Here is a 17,725-nt window from a genome sequence, read left to right on the forward strand (position 1 = left end):
GCGTAAGTCTCTTACACCGTCGTATCTTAGGGTGCATACTTACGCTGGCCGCTAGGTGGTGCTTACATAGTTTTTGGCGTAGAATACGCAAATGACCTAGATACGCCGATTCAAAAACGTACGTGCGCCCGGCGGAATTTTTTTACATCGTTTGCGTAAGGCTTTTCCGGCGTAACGTTGCTCCTGCTTCTATAAAGCGTACGCAATGTTAAGTATGGACGTCGTTCCCGCGTCGAATTTTGAATATTTTACGTCGTTTGCGTAAGTCGTTCGCGAATAGGGCTGGACGTAATTTACGTTCACGTCAAAACCAATACGTCTTTGCGGCGTACTTTGGAGCAATGCACACTGGGATATGTACACGGACGGCGCATGCGCCGTTCGTAAAAACCGTCAATCACGTCGGGTCATAAAACACGCCCCCTCATACTCATTTGAATTAGGCACGCTTACGCCGGCCCCATTTACACTTAGGAGGCAATTGCTTTGTGAATACAGCACTTGCCCCTCTGATTTACGGCGGCATATCGTAAATACGATACGCTACGCCGCCGTACAAATGCGCCGCCCTACCTGAATCTAGCCCAAAAAGTGGAACTTTAGTCAGAAAATCCAGAAAGTCCAGTGCTAGATCACTTCAGGCGAGCCCCTTTTGCAGGTATAGCTATGTACAACATTAAAAATAAGTCTCTATATTGTGTAACACCCAGTAATACGCCCTCAAATCCCTTTCTGCACATACTCAGTTGCTCTCTATTTTTCGGCACTGTACCTAAAATGTAGAGGCCAATCTGCTGACAGCCTAAGGATTTACTACTGCTCAGGGGCTCTGGACTTCAACAAAATGGCAGCCTCCAGCAAGAAGAAACAGGAGCAATGCTGGAGGCAATTTACAGAACAAACTAAGACCCCTTTCACACTGTGGCCGTGTTCGTGGTAAAGCGCTGCTCATTTTAGCGGCGATTTACCGCTGTTTGACCAGCACTTTTTGGCCGCTGGCAGGTGCTTTTAACCCCAAAGAAGGTTAAAAACTCCCATTCATTGAAAAATAGGCAGGCGTGTTTTGGGAGCGCTGTAAACATCGCTTCCAAACCGCCCCAAAGATGCTACTTTGTCTAACGTCCAGCAAGATTTACCAAGCCCTTTTAGCAACCTATCCAGGATGGTGCTACACTTAAATAAAGTGCTTCTAGAGTGTGATACAAGAGAAATTCTCATATCATTATAAACCAACCTAGGTGGTCCAATAAGTAAACTTAAAAGATACATTAAAAAAATTAAGATAACTATTTGCAGATTTTAAACCAGGGGTCTCCAAACTTTCTAAACAAAGGGCCATTTTACTGTCCATCAGACTTAAGGAGGGCCGGACTGTAGCCATTGGGAGTAAAAAAGGTCCCGATATCAGTGGGATTATACAAAGCCCTATCTTTGGTGTCAGTGGAAGGAATATTGGCCCCTCATTGGTGTCAGGAGGAGGAATTGTGCCCCATCATTGGTGTCATTGGGAGGAACTGTGCTCCATTGTTGGTGTCATTGGGAGGAATTGTGCCCCATTTTTGGTGTTATTGGGAGGCATTGTGCTGCATTGTTGGCATCATTTGGAGGAATACCGCCCCTTCACTTATGTCAGTGGGTGAATTATAGACTAATGGTATCAGTGGAGGAAAATATTAGTCCACATATGGCCCCCGGGCCGCATTTTGGAGACCACTGTTTTAAACCATCAAAAGTACCCAATGCTATCATACACAGAACACCCCTTCATTTTAGAACCACCTGTCTTTTGAATGAGAGGCCCTCTGTAGTCCCTACCGCTTGAAAATGGTTCCATTTCTCTGAGACATGAGGCCACTCGGCACTTCTAGTGAAAAAAGAAAGTGTTCTATATTCTGAAAACATGTATCCCATAAGATAGAGTGATGAAAATATCTTAACTACACATTTCTAGCCATGGATGGATATATTAGTGGTCATATATCTAATATGATGGAAGAAATAAAATATTGTTCTATATATTATATTTCTGTTTTACCAGCTATAATGGAACCAGCAACGATTTGTCTCATAACACACAGAGATGGTCAGAACTTACTTGTGAAAACGTATCTGCTGACAGGTGTACTCTGATACCCCCGGACTCCGACTGTCACCACGGTAACGGTGTAATTACTCCCAGATTTCAGGCTTTGGAGGGTTGTATTTGGAGAGTTAGTTGTCACAGTGATGGAGGAAGAAGCATTCCAATAGTACGTTATATTATATGACTTTGTCACCCCGGTCATGTTTACTGGTTCTACCCAAGATAATGTGGTGGTGTTTGTCCCAATTGTAATAAAAGTGATGTTTCCTGGTGGAGTCGGATCTGGGAAAAGAAAATACAAAATATATTTAGAAGAAACAATGGCATATGGGGGGGTGTAACGGACAGGGGTTAATGCCGTTTACGATATTCCATTCCACCCAAGACAGCTTATCGACACTCCACAATCCAGCAGACGAACAAGGCCCATAGGATTCCCCAGAAAACGAGACACACAGCTCTGTTCCCCGGGTTAAACTAATAGATACTTTAATGGGAAAACTCAGGCTTCTTATATACAGTTTAGGAACCACAAGAAACAATGGCTTAACTCCACCCACAACATTATACAATGAGCCTAATACACATATTTTAGTGAGACTTTCTGACTCCAGGTCTGACATAATTAACATTAGCTAATTACTACAGCTGACAAGTCAGACATCAAGACTCCAGCTTTTCTCACCTTATATACAATCCACATTCCTTTAGTAAACATAAGTCAGACATCTGACCTTTTAGATTGTGCTAACTCACAACACACATTATCATCAATAGAACTTTCACACAATACAGTGTCAATTAGCATCACACAATGAAAAGGTCTTTAGAAGCCAGGCTAAGGCTAGTTTACATGACAGTAGCAGACTTAATTACCCCCTTAACAGTCTATGTTCCACATTGAATGAATCACTCTCCTATTGGCCTGTTGGGTTCAGAATCAACAACTTGCAAGATCTCCTGCAATACATTGTGAATTATCATTACTGTCCCATCTCATGTAATCCGAGATCTGTCCATTATTTCCTGGCTCAATCTGTGCCCAAAAGTGACTCCCGTTACAGGGGGATAGACAGCAGGCAGAACAGCACAATGCAATCAGAATGAGGCAGAATGTATCAGGACTCATTTGCTAAATTGTGAAGTGAGGTGAAGTCAAGTGAACCTGGGAGTAAATTATAAAGTGACGTGGAAATTTGTTAATTTCACATATCAAATCCTGGAAAGGAGAAGCTCGATGTTCCCAGTTCCTTTGCATGTAGTTGGATATATACAGTGAAGACAGGTACACTTTACTTCACCTTACTGTAGCCCCTTCCATGGCAGTGTTATACTTCTCATTTCTATACAGATCTAGGCTTCAAAAATCCACCTCCACCTACACCATTTTTAAAACCTAAGTTTTCCTTAAAATCAAAAAAGTTTGTGCAGGTAAAAAAAATGTGCGTTGATTGTTTTTAGGAGCCTTCAGAGCAATTCACCCATGACCAATAGATCACCGGTGCAACGTCAGCTCCTGTACACTCTGTCTGTGTGCCCGTACTGCTATCCAGGCTTTCAATTACAAGGCTGAGAAAAAAGTGAATGGACCCTGGTCTGCCAATGGAATGGTCAGGAAGGGTCGATCTACCACTGGAATGGTCAGAAAGGGTCGATCTGCCTCTGGAATAGTCAGGAAGGGCGAATCTGCCATTGGAATGGTCAGGAAGAGTCAATCTGCCCTTGGAATGGTCAGGAAGGGCAGATCTGCCCTTGGAATGGTCAGGAAGGACTGATCTGCCATTGGAATGGTTTAGGAAGGGCCAATCTGCCATTAGAATGGTCAGGAAGGGTCGATCTGCCATTGGAATGGTCAGGAAGAGTCGATCTGCCATTGGAATAGTCAGGAAGGTTCGATCTGCCCTTGGAATAGTCAGGAAGGGTCGATCTGCCTCTGGAATAGTCAAGAAGGGCTGATCTGCCATTGGAATAGTCAGGAAGGGCAATCTGCCACTGGAATAGTCATAAAGGGTCAATTTGCCCTTGGAATGGTCAGGAAGGTCCGATCTGCCCTTGGAATGGTCAGGAAGGGCTGATCTGCCATTGGAATAGTCAGGAAGGGCCGATCTGCCATTAGAATGGTCAAGAAGGGCCGATCTGCCACTGGAATAGTCAGGAAGGGTCGATCTGCCCTTGGAATGGTCAGGAAGGGCGGATCTGCAATTGGAATGGTCAAGAAGGGCTGATCTGCCATTGGAATAGTCAGGAAGGGCTATCTGTCTCTGGAATGGTCAGGAAGGGTCAATCTGCCACTGGAATGGTCAGGAGTGGCCGATTGGCTGAAAGGATATATTCATTGCTGTCAGTGGCAGCTGGTGCTCCATTGGTCAGGGGGGGCGGCAGGCGGACCGGATCCCCCATCGTTACCGCCCTCGTACCCGCACTGCATACCATATCCCCCGGTCGTCAGCCCACTTACCCAGTGCTGTCCCCGTGCTGACAAGTTGGAGAGTGCCCCCATCCATCTCCTCCGTGTGCCTCCTCCATCTTCCAGTGGCGAATGATAGGCTAGTCGGTCGGGCTTCCCCTGTGTTTCCTCTGCATCACTGCGGCTGTGTGTCTCCTCCCTCCTCCTTCTAGGCCAATAGAATCGCTTCTCCTTTTGTCCAATCAGAAAAAGGGATCTAAAGACCCGCTTCCTGATTGGCCGGAAGGAAAATCAGTGTGACAATAGACAATATTCATTCGTTTGTCACACAACTGGGTGGGCTCAGGGCACAGTGATCTGCACCCTAAGCCCATCCTTTTTTGAAGCCTCTGGCTCTAATCACGTGCTTCAAAAAGAAAACCCTGGCTGGAATCCATGTGCCCCCGCATGTAGATTAGGGGGCTGGATGCATGGATAGAGGGTCACTGATTGCAATGTTCTCTCTGTAGACAGCTCTGAGAATTTGGGGAATGCTTTAGCGCAGACACTCTATATGTTAAATATTGTAAAAGAAAGATTGCATACTGTACATTATAAAACAAAAATAAATGAGTACAAACTTATCAATAATAAACAGAAGAAATAAATAGAATTTACCCAAAGCCATTATAGTTTTTCTGTACATAATTTTTTTATATAGGGTGTTAGTTTCTTTGTAGTCATAAAGATTTAGGGTTATAGGAAAGACATCACAAAGTGGCGACCGAAATTTGTCTTTAGTAAGAGGGGCGCAGAATAAAGGTCATGTATTGTAAACAACTGGAAACATAGCAAATACTCACCTGTGGCCTTACAGCACTCTTACAATCACATTCCCCATACTCTGATCATACACAGATAACACAGATCACCCGTGGACAATACTCACATGTGGCCTCTGTCACTGTAGTGATTGGACTGTTGCAGCTCCCACTGATTGTCTGTACAGTGACAGTATAATTCCTTCCTGGTAGTAAGTTAGTGAAGGTCACTTGTGTAGATGTATTCTGCAATGTCCTATTTACATCTCCTGTTATGGTGACATTATAATTGGACACGATTCCTGTTGGTGCCGTCCAGTTCACCACCAGAGAATTCACCGACTGGTAATTGTTCACCGTGACACCCCCAGCTTGTCCGGGAACTGGAAACACAATGTTCATAATGTTATGTGCCCAATAAGATTCATTCTATTCATATTTTCTGATGACTGATAAGTCTACAAATAGTTGAAGATCAAGAAAGAATTCCGGACATTTACATTTAATAAATGATTCTACAAAAACATTTTAAGACTTTTTCAAAACCTCCACATTTTAACTTTAAACCACATTTAAAGTAGCTAAAAAAAGGAAGAGGATGGGTGTCTGTGATAGCACCATGTCTTCATACTGGACTATGGTGGTGCTCAAAAATCCACAGGCCATAAATAAATAAATAAAAAACATAAACATTTTATTTAATGAAACATAAGGAAAAAAAAGAAGATGTAAAAACTTTCCTGACAATAACAGCAATTGATAGCAAGAATAAGCATTCTTATTCCCTCACACGGATCAGTCTCTCTGGAAACCCGTACAATAGGCATGTGCAATTAGTTTCGTTCCGAATTAACACATTTTTCCCTAATATTCATAAAATTTGTCTCTCTGGAAGCCCGTACAATAGACTTGTGCAATTAGTTTAGTTCCGAATTTGTTTTTTTTTAACAAATTTAGACAAATTCCTTAATTCGGAAACATCAGAATTAACACATTTTTCCTGAATATTCGTAACATTTTAATATTCAAAAATTCGTCAATTCCAAAACCTGAAAATTAGGAAATCTGAAATAATAACTAACTATTAAATTATAGGTATTGGAATTTCCTTTCAAATTTGGCTGTTAGTGAACGTAACAAATACGAATTTATCTGAAGTTACAAATTATCCGTAATAACGAATGCTGCATCTAAAGGAATGGAACTTAACAAATTAATAATAATTAAATAACAATAATAAAAACTTTTTATTATTATTATTTATTATTAATGTGTTTCGTTCCATTTGTTTAGCATTCATTATTTCGGATAATTCATAACTTCGGATAAATTGGTATTCCTTACGTTTACTAACAGCCAAATTTGAAAGAAAATTCCAATACTTATAATTTAATACTTAGGTATTATTTAGAATTTTTCGGATTTTTGTTCTTTTGAATTTTCGGATTTTCTTTCTTATTTTTGGATTTTCAAATTTATGAATTTTTGAATCTACGAAAATTACAAATTTTTGAATTTACGAATTTTTGAATCTACGAAAATTACAAATTTTTGAATTTACGAATTGCGATCATATTGAATGACCCGAAAAATGAAAACAAAAACGAATGAAACAAAAAAAAAAATTCGGCAGTGCACATGTCTACTGTACAATAATCAGTTGTTGATGTCAGTATATATTACTTCTCCCTCTCTCGTGAAGAAGAGGATATTGTCAAATAAAATGCGTAGAGAAGAATGACACATAAACTTTCCCCTTTTGACACTCTTTTGTTTGTGTAAAACTGTCTACAAAAATATATACAGAGATTAACCATTGAATTGTGATGAATGAGTTACATTCAAAACATCTGAGAATATTATTGTGTGCTGTGATTGGCCCACAGCTATTACATGGTACAGGGTGCTGTGATTAGCCCAAGCACCATGTGATAGCTGTGGATCAATCACATCATCAAAATACTAAGCACAGCTGTTATGAATGAAACCTATTCATAACAATTGTGTTTACGTTGTGATCATGTGATCCCCCAACTTCTCAAAGTGTACGGGTACTGAGAAACGTGAATAAGGGGGTGCGCTGAGCGCCCTTCAGCTGGTGCTGAGCATGTACATGATCCAGCCTGCCCATACCACCCACCGCCAAATGTACAGTGGGTGAGCTGGTTAATATCCCCACCAGCATTATGAGAACAGGACTGTAGCTGTACTCACCTGTGCAGGTAGTTAGTGACACCGGATCAGATTCAGTGGAATTATCAGCAGCTCTTGTGTATATCAGGAATGTATATGTTTGTCCCGGGGTCAGATTCACTATTGTAGCTGATTCATTGATCACTATCATATTATTTATCAGAGAAGACGATGATGTGACATTTGTCTGCACTCTGTATGTGTAAGAACTCTGATATTCATCCGGTCTGCTCCAATTTAAGGACACAGAAGTTGAAGTCACATTATAATATTGTGGCAGCTTTAAAGGTAATGGTCCTAAAATATAAAAAATACACATGTGAGTTTAAAAGAAAAACACTAAGGGCTAGATTCAGCATTGATTTACGCCGGCATATCTATAGATACGCCGCGTAAATTCAAAGCTGCGCCGGCGTATCTTCTTTCTGTATTCAGAAAGCAAGATACGCCGGAATTAGGCTAAGATCCGACTGGCGTAAGTCTCTTACACCGTCGTATCTTAGGGTGCATACTTACGCTGGCCGCTAGGTGGCGCTTACGTAGTTTTTGGCGTAGAATATGCAAATGATCTAGATACGCCGATTCACAAACGTACGTGCGCCCGGCGGAATTTTTTTACATCGTTTGCGTAAGGCTTTTCCGGCGTAACGTTGCTCCTGCTTCTATAAAGCGTACGCAATGTTAAGTATGGATGTCGTTCCCGCGTCGAATTTTGAATATTTTACGTCGTTTGCGTAAGTCGTTCGCGAATAGGGCTGGACGTAATTTACGTTCACATCAAAACCAATACGTCTTTGCGGCGTACTTTGGAGCAATGCACACTGGGATATGTACACGGACGGCGCATGCGCCGTTCGTAAAAACCGTCAATCACGTCGGGTCACCACTCATTTACATAAAACACGCCCCCTCATACTCATTTGAATTAGGCACGCTTACGCCGGCCCCATTTACACTTAGGAGGCAATTGCTTTGTGAATACAGCACTTGCCCCTCTGATTTACGGCGGCGTAGCGTAAATACGGTACGCTACGCCGCCGTACAAATGCGCCGCCCTACCTGAATCTAGCCCAAAAAGTGGAACTTTAGTCAGAAAATAAAGTCCAGTGCTAGATCACTTCAGGCGAGCCCCTTTTGCAGGTATAGCTATGTACAACATTAAAAATAAGTCTCTATATTGTGTAACACCCAGTAATACGCCCTCAAATCCCTTTCTGCACAAACTCAGTTGCTCTCTATTTTTCGGCACTGTACCTAAAATGTAGAGGCCAATCTGCTGACAGCCTAAGGATTTACTACTGCTCAGGGGCTCTGGACTTCAACAAAATGGCAGCCTCCAGCAAGAAGAAACAGGAGCAATGCTGGAGGCAATTTACAGAACAAACTAAGACCCCTTTCACACTGTGGCCGTGTTCGCGGTAAAGCGCTGCTCATTTTAGCGGCGATTTACCGCTGTTTGACCAGCACTTTTTGGCCGCTGGCAGGTGCTTTTAACCCCAAAGAAGGTTAAAAACTCCCATTCATTGAAAAATAGGCAGGCGTGTTTTGGGAGCGCTGTAAACATCGCTTCCAAACCGCCCCAAAGATGCTACTTTGTCTAACGTCCAGCAAGATTTACCAAGCCCTTTTAGCAACCTATCCAGGATGGTGCTACACTTAAATAAAGTGCTTCTAGAGTGTGATACAAGAGAAATTCTCATATCATTATAAACCAACCTAGGTGGTCCAATAAGTAAACTTAAAAGATACATTAAAAAAATTAAGATAACTATTTGCAGGTTTTAAACCAGGGGTCTCCAAACTTTCTAAACAAAGGGCCAGTTTACTGTCCATCAGACTTAAGGAGGGCCGGACTGTGGCCATTGGGAGTAAAAAAGGTCCCGATATCAGTGGTATTATACAAAGCCCTATCTTTGGTGTCAGTGGAAGGAATAATGGCCCATCATTGGTGTCAGGAGGAGGAATTGCGCCCCATCATTGGTGTCATTGGGAGGAACTGTGCTCTATTGTTGGTGTCATTGGGAGGAATTGTGCCCCATTTTTGGTGTTATTGGGAGGCATTGTGCCCCATTGTTGGCATCATTTGGAGGAATACCGCCCCTTCACTTATGTCAGTGGGGGAATTATAGCCTATTGGTATAAGTGGATGAAAATAGTGGCCAAAGGGCCAGATAAAAGCAAGCAAAGGGCCACATCTGGCCCCCGGGCCACATTTTGGAGACCACTGTTTTAAACCATCAAAAGTACCCAATGCTATTATTGATAGAGCACCCCTTCATATTAGAACCACCTGTCTTTTGAATGAGAGGCCCTCTGTAGCCCCTACCTCTCAATGATGGTTCCATTTCTCTGAGACATGAGACCACTCGGCACTTCTAGTGAAAAAAATAAGTGTTCTATATTCTTAACTACACATTTCTAGCCATGGATATATCAGTGGTCATATCTCTAATATGATGGAAGAAATAAAATATTGTTCTATATATTATATTTCTGTTTTACCGGCTACAATGGAATCAGCAACGATTTGTCTCATAACACATAGAGATAGTTGGAACTTACTTGTGAAAACGTATCTGCTGACAGGTGTACTCTGATACCCCCGGACTCCGACTGTGACCACAGTAACGGTGTAATAACTTCCAGATTTCAGGCTCAGGAGGGTTGTATTTAGAGAGTTACTTGGCACAGTGATGGGGGAAGAAGCATTCCAATAGAACATTATATTATATGACTTTGTCATGTTTACTGGCTCTACCCAAGACAATGTGGTGGTGTTTGTGCCAATTGTACTAAAAGTGATGTTTCCTGGTGGAGTCGGATCTGGGAAATAAAAATACAAAATATATTTAGAAGAAACAATGGCATATGGGGGGGATAGACAGCAAGCAGAACAGCACAGTGCAATCAGAATGAGGCAGAATGTATCAGGACTCATTTGCTAAATTGTGAAGTGAGGTGAAGTCAAGTGAACCTGGGAGTAAATTGAAGTGACGTGGAAATTTGTTAATTTTACATATGAAACCCTGGGAAGAAGAAACTCTGTGGGCCAGATTCAGGTAGGGCGGCTTAATTTTGACCCGGCGTAGCGTATCGTCTTTACGCTACGCCGCCGTAAGTCAGAGAGGCAAGTGCTGTATTCACAAAGCACTTGCCTCCTAAGTTACGGCGGCGTAGTGTAAATGGGCCGGTCTAAGCGCGCCTAATTCAAATAAGGAACAGGGGGGCGTGTTTTATGTAAATGATTCGTGACCTGACGTGATTGACGTTTTTAACGAACGGCGCATGCGTCGGATAGAATGCCTAAGATACGTCGAACACTGCCTAGGACGTGAACATAACTTACACACAGCCCTATTCGCGTACGACTTACGCAAACGACGTAAAAAGATACGCTTGTTCCTACGTCCATACCTTGCATGAGCTGCGCCACCTAGGGAGCAGCTTTATCTTTACGCCGGCGTATCTCTTACGTAAATGGCATAACTAATTGCGACGGGCGCACGTACGTTCGTGAATTGGCGTATATTGCTCATTTGCATATTCGACGCAGAAAACAACGGAAGCGCCACCTAGCGGCCAGCGTAAATATGCACCCAAAGATACGATGGCGTAGGAGACTTACACCGCTTGTATCTTAGCCTAATTTAAGCGTATCTGGTTTCCAGAATACGCTTACATTTACGAAGGCGCAGATTCAGAGTTACGACGGCGTACTGATACTGATACGCCGGCGTAACTCTTTGTGAATCTAGCTAAATGTTTCCAGTTTCTTTGGATGTAGTTGGATATATACAGTGAAGACAGGTACACTTTACTTCACCTCACTGTACATTTCTATGAATCTGAGCCCCTTCCATAGCAATGTAATACTTCTCAATTCTATACAGATCTAGGCTTCAAAAATCTACTGCCACCTACACAATGCTTAAAAGTTTTCCTTAAAAAAAAAAAAAGGTTTATGCAGGTAAAAAAATGTGCATTAATTGTTCAGAGCATTTCACCCATAACCAATGGATCACGGGTGCAACGTCAGCTCCTGTACACTCTCTCTCTATCTTTGTGCCGTACTGCTATCCAGGCTTTCAATTACAAGGCTGAGGAAAGAGTGAATGGACCATGGTCTGCCAATGGAATGGTTAGGAAGGGCCGATCTGACACTGGAATGATTAGGAAGGGCCGATCTGCCATTGGAATGGTCAGGAAGAGTCCATCTGCCACTGGAATAGTCAGGAAGGGTCGCTATGCCCTTGGAATGGTCAGGAAGGGCCAATCTGCCACTGGAATGGTTAGGAAGGGCAGATCTGCCACTGGAATGGTTAGGAAGGGCTGATCTGCCAATGGAATGGTCAAGAAGGGACGATCTGCCATTGGAATGGTCAGAAAGAGTCCATCTGCCACTGGAATGGTCAAGAAGGGACGATCTGCCATTGGAATGGTCAGGAAGAGTCCACCTGCCACTGGAATGGTCAAGAAGGGTCGCTATGCCCTTGGAATGGTCAGGAAGGGCCAATCTGCCATTGCAATGGTTAGGAAGGGTTGATCTGCCACTGCAATGGTCAGGAAGGGTCAATCTGCCATTACAATTATCAAGAAGGGTTGATCTGCCACTGGAATGGTCAGGAAGGTTCGATCTGCCAGTGGGATGGTTAGGAAGGGTTGTTCAGCCACTGGAATGGTCAGAAAGGGTTGATCTACCACAGTTAATTTAACGAAAATGATTGCACTGTATTAAAGCAGTAATAAACTGAGCAGTAAAAAAACTCATTATGAAATACTTACCTTGGAACAAAGACCCCGCAGCAGCAACCGCACACCGCTGAGACGGCTGACATCTTCCCCGATGTTTCATCTGCGTTCCTGGGCTCTTGACGCTGTGATTGGCCGCAGCCAGGATGACCTCACTCCCGTGCATGCACGCGGGAGCCGCCGCTCGTGGCACAGGGCTCTGAAGAAATGGCACGGGCGGCCTTTCCTTCAGCGTGCATGCGCCGATGATGTAATCGGCGCGGTGTACAGTAACTATCTCCTAAACGGTGCAAGTTTAGGAGATATTTACAGTGGCCCAGATTCAAGAAGCAATTGCGTCTGCGTAACCATAGTTACGCAGCGCAATTGCTTACTTGCGCCGGCGTAACGACTTCTCCTGATTCAGAGAGCTCGTTACGCCGACTGCAGCCTAAGATATGCGTGGCATAAGGCTCTTATGCCCTCATATCTTAGGCTGCATTCTTACGCAGGCCGCTAGGTGGCGTTCCCGTTGTGGTCAGCGTATAGTATGCAAATTGCATACTAACGCCGATTCACAACGTTACGCGAGCCCTGCGTACGCAGTTTACGTCGTTTGCGTACGTCGGGTTTCGCGTAAGGCTGCACATGCTAAAAGCAGGGGCAGCCAATGCTAAGGATACCCGTCATTCCCGCGTTGCGAGGTTTAAATTTTACGTCGTTTGCGTAAGTGAATCGTGAATGGCGCTGGACGCCATTCACGTTCACTTTGAAGCAAATGACGTCCTTGCGACGTCATTTACCGCAATGCACGTCGGGAAAGATTCCCGACGGAGCATGCGCTCTACGCTCGGCGCGGGAACGCGCCTAATTTAAATGATTCCCGCCCCCTACAGGATCATTTACATTAGGCGCCCTTACGCAGGGCATTTTTGAGGAGCGCCCACGCAAATTACGTGGCTACTGCTTCATGAATGAAGCGTAGCGCAAATAATTTGCGTAGGCGCAGGGTAAAAAAGGGTACACTGCGCCTCTGTAAGGAGCGCGCAGCTGTACCTGAATCTACCCCAGTTTCTATAGGTAAGCCTTATAATAGGCTTACCTATAGGTACAAACTATACAGGAGAGTTTAATTCCTCTTTAATGAACAAGCCACAAAGATGTTAAGTTAAATAAAATACATTATAATAAGCCAAATCAAATCTGTCTTTGGTAAAAAGAGGTACAAATAAAAAGGTTGGGTAAATGCCTCTGGGTGCATGTTTTAACTCCTGGAAAAAAAAAACATGACAAATACTCACCTGTGGCCTTTCAGCACTCTTACAATCACACCCCCCATACTCGGATCATACACAGATAACACGGATGACCCTTGGACAATACTCACATGTGGCCTCTGTCACTGTAGTGATTGGACTGTTGCAGCTCCCACTGATTGTCTGTACAGTGACGGTATAATTCCTTCCTGGTAGTAAGTCAGTGAAGGTCACTTGTGTAGATGTATTCTGCAATGTCCTATTTACATCTCCTGTTATGGTGACATTATAATTGGACGCTTTTCCTGTTGGCGCCGTCCAGTTCACCACCAGAGAATTCACCGACCGGTAATTGTTCACTGTGACACCCCCAGCTTTTCCGGGAACTGGAAATATAATGTTCAAATTATTATCTGCTTTATTAGACTCATTCTATTCTGTTTTTTAATAACTTATGTAGCACCCTTACGTCTAGGCAGGGTTGCTCTTAAATTTTCCTGCCAAGTATCATTGCCCTGGCCAATTGTGAGAGATCAATTGATTTTACCCTAAGGCCCCATACACACGAGAGAATTTATCCGCGGATACGGTCCAGCGGACCGTTTCCACGGATAAATCCTCTCAAAGATTTCCGCAGATTTCTATGCGATGGAGTGTACACACCATTGCATTGAAATCCGCGCGGAAATCCTCTGGCGATGACGTGTCGCGCCGTCGCCGCGATTATGACGCGGCGACGGGCGCGACGCTGTCATATAAGGAATTCCACGCATGCGTCAAATCATTACGACGCGTGCGGGGAATCCCTTTGGACGGATGGATCCGGTGAGTCTGTACAGACGAGCGGATCCATCCGTTGGAATGGATTCCAGCAGATGGATTTGTTGTGCATGTCAGCAAATATCCGATCTGCTGGAATCCATCCCAGGGGAGATATATCCGCGGAAACAGATCCGCTGGCGTGTACACACCATAGGATCTATCCGCAGAAACCCATTTGCTGGGATTTATCTGCGGATGGATTCTATCGTGTGTATGGGGCCTGAGTCTGGAATTTCTGCACTTGTCTCTTTACCACTAGATGGCTGGGTATCTGGTGACATTAGATAAGACAAGGACATTGCAAGGACAGATTAGGAATAGTTAAGGTATCTCAGCCAATGGGACCATTTTGGGACCATTCACATTTATACAGCGATCAGTGCTATAAAAATGCACTGATTACTATGTAAATGACACTGGCAGGGAAGGGGTTAAACACTAGGGGGCGATCAAGGGGTCAAGTGTGTCCTAGGGAGTGATTCTAACTGTGTGGGGGGGGTGGGCTACCACTGACATGACAGCGATCACTGCTCCCGATGACAGGGAGCAGTAGATCCCTGTTATGTCACTAGGCAGAACAGGAAAATGTCTTGTTTACACAGGCATCTCCCCGTTTTGCCTCTCCGTGTCACGATCGCGGGCCGCGAGTACGCGGTGGGACGAACAGGTACACCCATTTGCCCACCGCTGCCATTTAGCCGACGTATATCGACGTGCAGCGGTCGGCAAGTGGTTAAATAAGCCTATACTGTTTCTAACTAATACACTGTTTTACTTTCTCCATCAGCCATTTTTGAATGCTTGTGATTTATGATCTGTTGTTCTCTTGGGCACTTTCCACTTTTTTTTTGTACACGATATGTTTTTTTATGTTTTTGAAAATAAAAATAAAGATTATTTAAAAAAAAAAAAAAAAACAAGAGCAAGAAAGTATCCAGGAAATTGAATTTCATATGACTCCATATGTACAGTAACTGTTGGATGTTATGTGACATCACAAAAAAATAATTTAAAAAACAAAAAAAACATTAAATAAGTTACATTCCAAAACATTGAAAAAAAAATTAAACAGCAGGACCGTGGATCTGTGCATGTAAACACACAGATCCACGTCCTGTCAGAGGAGAGGAGACCGATGGTGTTTTCCCAGTACAGAGGAACACCGATCAGTCTCCTCCCCTCATGAGTCCCCTCCCCTTACAGTTAGAATCACTCCCTAGGACACAAAATTAAACCCTTGATCCCCCCTAGTGGTTAACCCCTTCCCTGCCAGTGACATTTACACAGTAATCAGTGCATTTTTATAGCACTGATCGCTGTATAAATGTGAATGGTCCCAAAAATGTGTTAAAAGTGTCCGATATGTTCACTGCAATGTCACAGTCACGATAAAAATCGCAGATCGTCCTCATTACTAGTAAAAAGAAAAATAACAATAAAAATGTCATAAATATGTCATATTTTGTAGACGCAATAAGTTTTTTGCAAACCAATCAATATACACTTATTGCGATTTTGTTACCAAAAATATGTAGAAGAATACATATCGGCCTAAACCGAGGGAAATTTTTTTTTTTTTTTTTAAATTGGGATATTTATTATAGCAAAAAGTTAAAAATATTGTGTTTTTTTTCAAACTTGTCCCTTGTCTTTTGTTTATAACGCAAAAAATAAGAACCGCAGAGGTGATCAAATATCACCAAAGGAAATCTCTATTTGTGGGGGGAAAAAAAAACATAAAAAATGTATTTGGGTACAGTGTTGCATGACCGCGCAATTGTCATTCAAATTGCGACAGCCCTGAGAATTGAAGTGGTTAATAGTCACGAAAAAAAAAATTGTACACTGATTTGTAGTATTTATGGGCCAGATTCACGTAGAGCGGGCGCAATTTTACGTAAGCGGTTTACGTTACACCGCCGCAATTTTTCCGATTTAGTGCCCGATCCACAAAGCACTTACCTGGAAATTTGCGGCGGTGTATCGTAAACAGGTCTGGCGCAAGGCGGCCCAATTCAAATGGGGCGGGTACCATTTAAATTAGGCGCGCTCCTGCGCCGGACATACTGCGCATGCTCCTGTCGCAAATTTCCCGACGTGCTTTGCGCAAAATTACGACGCGCCAACGTTTTGTGAATCGCGACGTGAAAAAAGAGTTACGCCGGGAAAAGTAAAAAATAAAAAAATAATTCAAAAGCGATGCGGGAAAGACAGGCATACTTTAACATGGTGGAGTACTTTTACACCATGTTAAAGGTGCCCTATCTTTGCGACGGAAATCTAACACTCGCGACGACGTAACGACGGGAAAAAGCTTAGTGGATCGCCGTAACTCCTAATTTGCATACCCGACGCTGGTTTACGACGCAAACTCCCCCCAGCGGCGGCCGCGGTACTGCATCCTAAGATCCGACAGTGTAAGTCCATTACACCTGTCGGATCTTCTGCCTATCTATGCGTAACTGATTCTATGAACCAGTCGCATAGTTAGAAACAGAGATACGACGGCGTATCAGGAGATACGCCGTCGTATCTCTTTTGTGAATCTGGCCCTATGTTCTTTATAAGGCTCATTCTGTACATTGCATTGATGGTTGATGAATTCTTCCAGCTATTTTCAATAATAGCAGGACAATCTAAAATATTAAGCGCAATGATATTTAACAAATTATCCATTTATAGGTCATCTGTCAAGTTGTGTGTATATTTGAGAAAAATAATCAATTTTATCTGGCATGTCATGGCAAAGAAAATAAGTAACTTTACTCAAAAATGAGTCAACTTCCTCTTTTCAAGCTGACAGATCTCAGTAATAATAATAATAGTTGTACTCACCTGTGCAGGTAGTTAGTGACACCGGATCAGATTCAGTGGAATTATCAGCAGCTCTTGTATATATCAGGAATGTATATGTTTGTCCCGGGGTCAGATTCACTATTGTAGCTGATTCATAGGTCACTATTGTATTATTTATCCATGAAGATGATAATGTGACATTTGTCTGCACTCTGTATGTGTAAGAACTCTGATATTCATCCGGTCGGCTCCAATATAAGGACACAGAAGTTGAAGTCATATAAAAATATTGGGGCAACTTCACAGGCAGTGGTTCTAAAATATAGAAAACATACATTTGAACTTTACATAAGAGAATGAAAAACACTTAGAATACATTGAAGAATCTGCAGTCTCTTTCACATAATTTGTAATAAAAAAAAAAATCCTTGCCATTCTGAAGCTTCCCTCCAACCACTTTGCATATTATTTTATATATACTGTGATTCTGTACTTGTCAAACATGCTGCAATATATCTCCCTCCAATGAGTCTAGCTGCAGCCATTTTAACTGTGGGCAGCTGAAGCTGCTGCCTGTTGACTTCCTGGATTTTCACAGACACACAGAGGCACAGCTTTCATTGGCCCTCTTATGACTCAT

General features: G+C 42.9%; 1 protein-coding gene across 1 annotated transcript in view; it reads right to left on the bottom strand.

The window, feature by feature from the left end:
• Positions 1-12,398, bottom strand: part of LOC120917422 (receptor-type tyrosine-protein phosphatase eta-like) — a 56,453-nt gene extending 44,055 nt beyond the window's left edge. Inside the window, exons 1-5 of the mRNA XM_040328700.1 lie at positions 12,266-12,398; positions 10,046-10,306; positions 7,505-7,780; positions 5,419-5,673; positions 2,096-2,365 (exon numbers count right to left, since the gene is read on the bottom strand). Coding sequence (XP_040184634.1) covers positions 2,096-2,365; positions 5,419-5,673; positions 7,505-7,780; positions 10,046-10,306; positions 12,266-12,398 — 1,195 coding nt within the window. The remainder of the gene's footprint in view (positions 1-2,095; positions 2,366-5,418; positions 5,674-7,504; positions 7,781-10,045; positions 10,307-12,265) is intronic.
• Positions 12,399-17,725: the final 5,327 nt, after the last annotated feature.

Source organism: Rana temporaria, chromosome 11 (genome assembly GCF_905171775.1).
Source record: "Rana temporaria chromosome 11, aRanTem1.1, whole genome shotgun sequence".
Classification (NCBI taxonomy): domain Eukaryota; kingdom Metazoa; phylum Chordata; class Amphibia; order Anura; family Ranidae; genus Rana; species Rana temporaria.